Here is a 9,196-nt window from a genome sequence, read left to right as displayed (position 1 = left end):
CCGGCATGAAGGACAGATCCCCTCCTCACATTGTGAGGAGGACTGGTGCAGCCCCTGGGCGTGGAAGAGCCGCCCCACATCACCTCCACGGTGCTCTGCTCCACAAAGGGCAGCTTCACTGCAGCCACAACAATGGGATAGCAAGCAAAGAGGATATTACTGATCTCGAGCGTGTGCATGGGTCTGGGTTACCCTGAATAATTTAAATCAGGCTTCTTTTATCTCCCTCCTGCTCCAGAGTCGCTACCGCTGCCATGCACATGAATCAGACAGGCTACCCGGGCGGCTGGAGGTGGGGTGGGGTGCGTCCCGTACAATGGGAGCGTAAAGGGAAACGCTAAAAGACAATTTAAAGAGACTCCTCAATCATCCAGGACTTCAAACGTTTACCTCTCATTTCCACGTGCGATACAGCTGAAAGATGCTCCCCCCAGCTACAGGAGAAGGCGGCAGAGGCTGCAGGAGATCTGGGGAAGCTCTCGGCCAGTGCCAACACAACAAAGAGGGAAACGAAGCCCCAGGTTGGGCTCTGTCCCCACGTCCTCCCGGAGCTTCTCCCAACTCCCCGTACGTGGGTGTGGGGGTGTCGGTGAAGGGCCTGTTGACACCACTTGACAGTGGCTACACACACACTGGAGTGACTGGATAAAACAAAGTGCCTGTTCTATTCAGCAGGGGTGAATCACAGATCACGGGGGGTGGACAGAAGGGGACCTAGCTGCCGGTGCCTCCAGCGGCGTGAGCAGCACTCCTGAGAGCCAGCCCTGTGGCACAAGAGACGTGAGGAGCAGCCTGGTAACGTGCCCAGCAGGCCCAGGCTCCGTGGAAAAGGGCATCATCTGCAGCCTTCCTCCATTAAAACCACCCCAAAAAAAAAGCTTCCGGGGGGGGCCAGCACAGCACCTGGCACACACAGAGGCACAAAGCTGCTTCACAGTCCATCCTTGCGCCAAAACAGAAGCCTGCATTTCCCCAGCACACGACTCTCCTTCTGAACACGAGTGGTTCATATTACATCTTTCATACAAACCCACCAAAAATAATTGCTAAATTAATGGGGCAATAGCTAATGTACATATATTTGGTTATGGCTTGGCAAACCCAGCCTGAGAATTAATTGTATATTAATTCTCTTCTGTGTTTGTTTTGCAGAAGCTAAAAATCTTAGTCAAGCAGAGAGTACCAGCTTGCAGAGTCTTTAAGTCAAAAGTCAAGTCCAAATTCCATTGCAGAGCTGATCAGGGCTGCTTGCTGGTGCTGCACTGCTGGTGGGGAACGGACATGATGGGAAAGAGAGGTTGTGCGAGTGGGTTTTTCAGTTTATTTTAGGAAGGGAAGACTTGTGCTGTGTACGGAAGAGACAGGAGCCTCCTAGCCCAGTTATTCTGCCTGTTGCAATGCCCAGGACAGCTGTAAAAACAGAAGAATAGGGCTGGGAGGACTATAAAACCCGAGTCCAAAACTGGCCGTGGGGAACTAGCAGAAGCATTATCTGCTTGGAGAGATGACGCTACTGGGTCTGTAAACGTTGTTAAAAAAAGGCTTGGACAGAAATAACCGCACGGCAAGCACGGCCGCTATGGCAGGGCGAGGAGGATGTGGGAGAGGGCCTGGGGTCACCCCTCGATGCTCGGTAGCTCCACCGTGGTCAGCGCAGGGCCAAGGCAGGAGCAGAAGCACATGTATTTGTTTAACCCCACACTCCTCCCGCTCACGGCAGGGGTGGCACAGCGGGTGCAGGGCGGGAGGGAGGCAGATGGGAGGCACAAATCAAGCGGTGCCGTGTTCTGTATCTACCAAAAATGGGTTGGAAGCAGACGGGCTGTTGAAAAGGTGTTTTCGAGCATCCGAGGAAGGGAGGCACAGACACCTCTAAGGGCAGCCTGCCAAGCTACAAGGACATACCTGCATTACAGATGCCCGACTGGCACAGCACAGGAAAGCAGATGCTGCAAAAACCCAGAGGCTCTCCTATCAGCGTATCGTAAAGGGAGAAAGCAACCGAAGCGCAAAAATAACGTAACACCTCTGAACACATTTAGGCCAGAAAGCACTGGATACCTTCTACCTACCAGCTGGGAGGCTCTGGGAGCAGTGGGGTTGGGATGGAGCTGGATGAGTGTGCTGGTTTTTGCTGGGGTAGAGTTAATTTTCTTCATAGTAGCCAGTATGAGGCTGTGTTTTGGATCTGTGCTGAGAATTATGTTGATAACACTGGTGTTTCAGTTGTTGCCAAGCAACGTTAACATTAAGTCAAGGACTTCCCCAGTTTCTCACACTGCACCTGTGTTCAGGAGACATAACCTGGACAGCTGACCCAAACTGACCACAGGGACTATGTGGCATGTGACATTTGTCTTCAGTAGCAGGGACCAGGCACCGAGCACCCAGGCACTGTCCCACATACCGCAGGATGAGGGTAATGGGAACACCAACTACTGTTACAGCGCCTGGCGCTCAGCGGCTCACTGCGGCCACAGCATGGGCTTCCCATTTCCCTAGCCATTTCCGAACGCAGGACAGGTCTGGAAGATCCCACAAATCCATGCCGCTCCTCACCTTGGTAATCCATCTCTGGCCATTTTGAGACCAGTTTAAACTGGTTTTATTTTAAGCTACTGTTTCTGCAAAAGCAATGGGAAATGGCGGAAGAGACACTCTTCCCGCGGGAGAGCTGTACCGCACATGCTTGTTGAAGTTAGCCTCTGCTCCCCGCTTCCCCTTCAGAGTTTGGGATCCAACTCACTTTAACCATGGCTCAGGTTCATCCAGCACAGCTGACGGCTGATCACAGCTGGTGTAAAACATTCTGTCCACACCAGAAGCATGGCCTGGCATGCCAGTGGTCTCCTGTAACCCACTCAGCACAGCAGCTGTGTCTACTGCGGTGTGCGCAGGATGCCCTAGCCAGGTTTACACAGCAAGTTGGAGGTGTCCTCTTTCCACCTGGACTTGTGTGGCATGCACAGCCCTGCCTCTCACACTGCTGCTGGCACACCATTCGGTTCTTTATGCTTCATTTTCTAATGGGTAAGGTCCTGCGAGGGCAATTACAAATACATAAATACATGTATCTCATTTCCAGGTCTGCAATTACCTGGAGGCCACTTTGTCTCCTGCCAGCCAAGGACAAAACACACGCTGGCAAGGCTCTCCAGATACAACTCACTGTGGGACAAATGCTACAGGGCAGCTTTGCACAGCAAACCCCCCTAAACCCTCGTGCTGGAGTAGGGACGGACTGCAATGCTTTCCAAGTACTTCTGGGGAGAAGCCGCCTCCACGTAGGCACAGCCACCCTGTAGCCTCTCTTTTTGAGGACTCCTGACAGGCACTACGCTCTCCAACCTGCTCCCTTTCTGCTGAGCTGGGACCTGATGAAGCCTGTCAGCTGGGAATTAAGACAGCACTTTGCTGCAGAAGGGGCTGCAGCGCTGCCAGGCCTTCAGGAGCCATATGGATCCTCACAGTGATCTGCTGAGCAAACTGGACAAGGCAATACCCTCCTGTCTCTGCGCTCCCCTTCCCGACACGTCTGTTCACACTGCAGGCTCTCTCCGTGCCCACGTCTCCGCTGAGCTCTGCCGCCGGCGCTTTCAGAAGGGTCTGCTTAGACCACAAAACGCCCAGCCTGTTCAATGGCAGCTGCCAACATAGCTGTGGCTGAGCGTGCTACAGAGGCACCGCAGAGGTAAATGAGAAAAGAAAGAATTTATAAAGCGGTGGTAGATCATTTTCGAAGGCTGTTGACTGCAGTTAGAAAGAAGTTTCATAATCATCTGGGAGAGTTATTGCAGGGAACAGCACCAAACTTTGGTCATGTCTTCAAAAATAAATAACCTGAATTGGTTAAATAAAATCTAGGCGCGAGAAGACAATTTACTGTGAATTGCTAAAAGCCTGGGGATTAGTCAAAGATAACTCTCGTTCACCAAATGTGTTTAACAGAACAAGAGTTCTCGCAGGAGACTGTTTTGTGGTATACTAATTGTGTGTTTTATTTCGAAAATTGAATGCAGAGATGCTATTAAGAAATAAGAACTGCCCACAATACAAGCTGTCAGCTTTGCCAAGCGAAACTACAACAGGTTCCCATTTCTAAAACCAAACCCTCGTTTTCAATATGAACCAGTGCACGATCTGAGCTCTTCTCAAGGTTTTTTCTGAAGTCTAAAGCAGGGAAATAAACCTCAGCTCTAGCCTTGACGAGACTCAAGACACGCACCAGCTCTACCAGCTTATCTAGTCCCACGGAGCAAGTCCTAGCACAAAAGCCTGGCCCACGTGTTAGTTGAAGGATGCTGGTGGGTTGGGAAGCAGTGGGAGGCGGAGCCCGACCTCTTCCTGCCATCACTGCTGACTTGCCGGGTGAGCCTGGAAGTGCGACAGGAACAAGGGAGTTCTCAGGGCCTGTTTTCCACCCAATTATTTGTCCTGCCCAGTTCAATCCCGCTCTTGGAAACAGTAAGTGCCTTTCTGTGCTGCAGCCCACGTCAGTGGAGAGCATGCTTTGGCCAAGACAGGGATGTGCTGGGGGGGGGGGGGGGGGGGTAACAAGCCTCATTTCATTCCCAAAGCTCACCGTCATAGGACTCCAAAGATGGAATTACCCCGCTCTGTTTTTTCTGTGGGTAGTTTGAGCCTCAGAAGAATACCAAAAATCCCAGCTATCAGCCCACAGTCAGAAACAGCCTTTCCCAGCTGGCATAGACACATCTTTTTCTCCTACTGAGTGCTCCTTTCCTCTGCCAGGATCCATCGCACAGGGAAGCACCAAGCAGCAGGAACACAGCTGATGGAGCTGGGGGGTAGCACACGCAGAGCACAACTTCACACTGCAATTGCTCCCCCTTGTTTTGGCCACCCACAGGCAAGCGATACCAAGACTGTAACATAACCAGCAGCAAAACTAAAATATATAGAACTATGCCAACAGATTGGTAGCCCTGCTCTGCACACACACGAAAATGCTAGGAAATAAACACTAGTGTATGCAATCCCTTCTTACATGAATGAAGCTCCTCATGACCCCAGAGCCGTGCGCTCGCTTGCAGGCCTGGAAGTTTAGGTGTTTGAGCATGTCGCTGAGGTGACAGGCAGCCCTTTTTAGTCTTAATCAGCAGATATTCAGACAGCTAACTCACAGACATAAAGCAAATCTACTTAGGGAATAAATGTCTAAATAAATATGAGAGATGGGATGCTGATATTTTCATGTTCCTCTGCAGGGTAAATAAAACAATGGGGTTTTTTTTCTCACTTCAATTCATTTATGGCATTAGTTTATTACTGCATGATAAAAAGGTGCAGCATGCCTGAGCTTGCTGGGTCTTCCCTCTGTCTGGGAGCGAAAGGCTGCCCAGCTAAGCTCAGCACTAACAAGGAGGCAAGCAGGCAGCAGACAAAGCCACCGTACTCGTCAGCCAGAGGTACAGAAAACCCAGGGGTACATCAGCTGCCTGTCTGTAGGTGGAGAAAGAGGGCAGTTATGGCAAGAGAGACTAAGGAAAATTGGAGCAGGCTGGAGGAGCATCATCTTGCATGAGTTCACCATATTTATGTCTGAGAGACAAATAGCCCTTCTTTTAGTTATCTCCCATCTGCCACCTTCCTTTGGCCATTAGAAGCATTTCGAAAATGATAAAACAAGTAATCCCGTCTAACTAATGAATGTTGAATTATTGGCGTAAATATGCCAGCGTTTATTTATTTATTTGCCTCACCAAGAGCATGTTCTCCTCTGTTTGGTTTCCTGTTTTAATGACTACAATTTATCATATTATCCAGACTTCCAGCTTGCTGGGTTTTGTTTCAAGCTCTGCCTTTTGCAGAGACATCTGCGAGAGGGCAGTCTCAGGTAAGAAAAGTAACAAAAAAGCAATAGTAACTGTCACCAAAAAGCACAGGTGACCGAACCACCTTCATCTACTACACAGAGCCCTTCTTTTTTCCACTCACTTGCTGATTTTACTGCCCGCTTTCCACTAATATTCTACCCAGCTTACGGCAGCTCTCCGCAACGAACATTAATTCCCTCATGTCCAAATAATTTGCTTTCCCCACCTACCAGCAGGCAGCGTAGGACGGAAGGAAAGCCAAAGCAGGACAACTGTCTGTGATGAATTCGAGCCATGCACGACAGCCCAGTCAGGGGTTTCAGGAGGCATCTGAAACCCCAGCAACGCCTGAATCAGTGCGGGGACCCTGCTCGCACAGGAAGTATCTATCTGCCGCCTGTCTAACGCAGTGGGAAACCAGTCAGTCCAGCTGCACCAAGGCTATATCTGTTTCACAGCACAAGCATATGTGTTTTCCCCACCTGTCACAACTGTGAAACGTATAGATAGCATTTACTTCCTAGGCATTCGTCGCTCAAATTAACAGGCAACCTGTTAGTCTGAGTGCAATTAGCACCCCAAACTGCCCTCCAGACGTATCTGGTAGCTGAGTTTTGCTTGCAGATCTTTTAGCAGCCTGGTGTACGCTTTAAATAAATATAGGACAACGTATAGAGTGGAAATCCTGTGAAATCCCCGAGAAATTTAATGTAAAGCACAGCTAAAAACTGAAATGGAGCACTAGGTTCACCCCAGACGCGGCAAACTGAACAACGGTGTAACACAACCTGCCAGGGCTGACTCCCGCCGCCCTCCTCCTGCTGCCGGCTTTAAACTGCGCCGCTCCCCCTACGTGCTTCTTAGGAAAATGCCAGTTACATACAGACACGCATCCTGAAACACGACATCAGCTTTCTGTGCCAGTCTGTGCGAGTGATACCGTGTGATACGAGTGGTGTAAGCCTTCATCTGTGCCACAGCCTGATGACTTCTAGTGGAGAGCAGGACCAGCACAGTCCACAACCACACTGCCATGGGCTGCCTTCTCTCCCATGGCCCTCAAGCCTACGTACTGGTTTCTTCTATATTACAGCCACATTGTATGCAGCATCCTCAAATGCCCACCTGAGCACACGGAATCACTCCTTTACTGAGATATTTCTTCAATCATAATTAGTTTTGGAATGCCAAATAAAGATGGCCTTAAATTCTTTTAACTCGACATTCACCTTTCCCTCCTTGCAGTTCCTGTTAATAGGGAACCTACAAACCACACTGAAATGTTCCTTCACAAACCCAGCCTTCATCTACCACAGACTTCCTCCGTATGCTGGAGGTTCGATGAGGCTCAACACTCCAGTCTCTTACACAAAGAGGGTTTTACCTTCATTCAGCACATCAACTTCTTTTTTTCCTTTAACTTAAATGCTCCACAACTGCTGCCCGGAGTTCACCCCTTATCAAGTCTATCAACCAGTTCACATACAGCATCCTATTAAGGTTAGCTTCTCCAAGCCTCCAGCACTTATCTGTGTGATTCTCTGACCTTCCTAAACCCTACCTACCTGCTCCGTACCTGCTGGCAGCACGCAGTGACAGAGACCTGCAAGGTGGCACCTCTCTGTGTAGCGACATGAATTTCTCCCTCGAGCCCTGGATAAATCTAAACGATGCATACTCAGAGCATCTGTCACAGCAGTGACATTGCTCTTGTTCTCTGCACATCCGTGACATCTTATTATCCTCTTAGACTGCAGTGGAGCTGGCGGGAAAGAGACCTGCCCTTCTCCAGTCCAGCATCTATGGCTGCTTCCCATGAAAAAAGATGACTCACCCGCAGGAAGGAGAGGTCTCGGTTGTGCTCAATGCTGGTGATCTCCAGGTTGCCCATAACTACCTCGCAGTTCTCATAGTACTTGCGCAGGGCCCGATACTGCTGCTCCAGGTCCGAGAGGGAGCTCAGCTTGTTCTCGGTGCCGGCACACACTGCAAGAAACCAAAGGACAAACCATCAGAATGAGTGTGGAAGAGGGAGACAGGAGCAGAGAAGGAAATAAGGTTTGTATACAGGGACAGAGGTCATTGTAACAAAAAACCAGAACTGCTCACAGGATTGGGTCCTGCAAAATAACCCAGCAGAAGTTACTTGAATAGCAGCAGCAGAGGTGGGAACGTACAAACATGGCCCATGATAATCTCAGCAATTTAAATCCATCTCAACCAAGGGGATGATGTGCCGGTATTTACTGCCAAATGAGCAGAAAAGCTGAAAAGGCAGGAAAAATGCCACACTGGCTATTGACCCCAGCACCTAAAGGGCCAAACCCAGGTCTCAGCAAAGTCCCTACTAGTTCAGTCAATGACAGAATCAGACACTGAACACAGATGTGCCACTCACAGACTAAAGGACGGAAGACTGGAGAGACCCTCACATACAGGCTGGCCTGGGTAATCCAAAGGATTCCCTATTCAGCTGATACTCAGAAGGGTCTGTTGGACAAGCCAAGAGCAACCTGACAAGAAGGCTTACACCCAACATTGTCTTCCTCATCGCTTTTCTTAAGAGGTCAGCTCTTCCCAGCTTTACACATTTAAACAGGAGAAAGACAACAGTAAAACATATATCATCTTTCCACAAGTCACCAGGGTGTGATCTGAACGTACAATGGAGATGTGCCAGATGAGTTAGGAGTTCATTCTCAGAAGTCCTTTAATACTACACTACTCTCTTCCACATTTTGAAGTCTGGTTCAAACACAGCTCTGCTCACTCTACCAGCTTGACACACATCAAGCAACAACAAGAATGAAGGCGGGAAAGAAACACAGAAGCAGCATTTTACACCCGCAGTTTTTCACGTGTCGCTCAGCCTGCCAGGACAGCAGTGCTACTTCAGTGGTCAAATATGGAGCTGGCCTTTATTGCATGCACTCACTTTTCCTCCTTACCAACAGTTTCTGGGTTGTTTTCATCTGTCAGCAAATTAATATGAATATATCAAAACTTTTGAAATGGGCATTATATTTATGCAAAACATGAGCCAGGCCAGAATAGCATTTCTGGAGCCATTCCCACTCCTGGATTAGATCAATACAAACAAAACTCTCCATGACTGGAGGCATAATCAGTAAAATTGGCTAAAATATGCTCTTTCAAATGATGCGGGTCCTTTTTCTAAATATCAAAAGTAATTAGGTTTTTGAGCACTACTGTTATTGAATGTTTACTTACTACATCCCCCTCCACTCTTTTTTTTTTTTTTTTTTTTTAATAGAAATGGGAATAATTCTCATCTCTGTTCTCGGCTGCAGTCTCGCTGCTGCACAGCAACCTGCTCTTGTGCCAGGGCAATTCGGCGA

At 49.0% G+C, this 9,196-nt stretch overlaps 1 protein-coding gene across 1 annotated transcript in view; it reads right to left on the bottom strand.

Annotated features, from left to right (window-relative positions):
- LOC104506563 (receptor tyrosine-protein kinase erbB-4-like) overlaps positions 1-7,823 on the bottom strand; it is a gene marked incomplete at both ends in the record, with an annotated part of 88,077 nt that extends 80,254 nt beyond the window's left edge. Inside the window, one exon of the mRNA XM_010147549.1 lies at positions 7,672-7,823. Coding sequence (XP_010145851.1) covers positions 7,672-7,823 — 152 coding nt within the window. The remainder of the gene's footprint in view (positions 1-7,671) is intronic.
- Between the last annotated feature and the right edge of the window lie 1,373 nt (positions 7,824-9,196).

Source organism: Eurypyga helias, unplaced genomic scaffold (assembly GCF_000690775.1).
Source record: "Eurypyga helias isolate BGI_N326 unplaced genomic scaffold, ASM69077v1 scaffold3782, whole genome shotgun sequence".
Lineage (NCBI taxonomy): Eukaryota > Metazoa > Chordata > Aves > Eurypygiformes > Eurypygidae > Eurypyga > Eurypyga helias.
The sequence above is the reverse complement of the archived record's forward strand: the minus strand, read 5'-3'. Positions and strand labels throughout refer to the sequence as shown.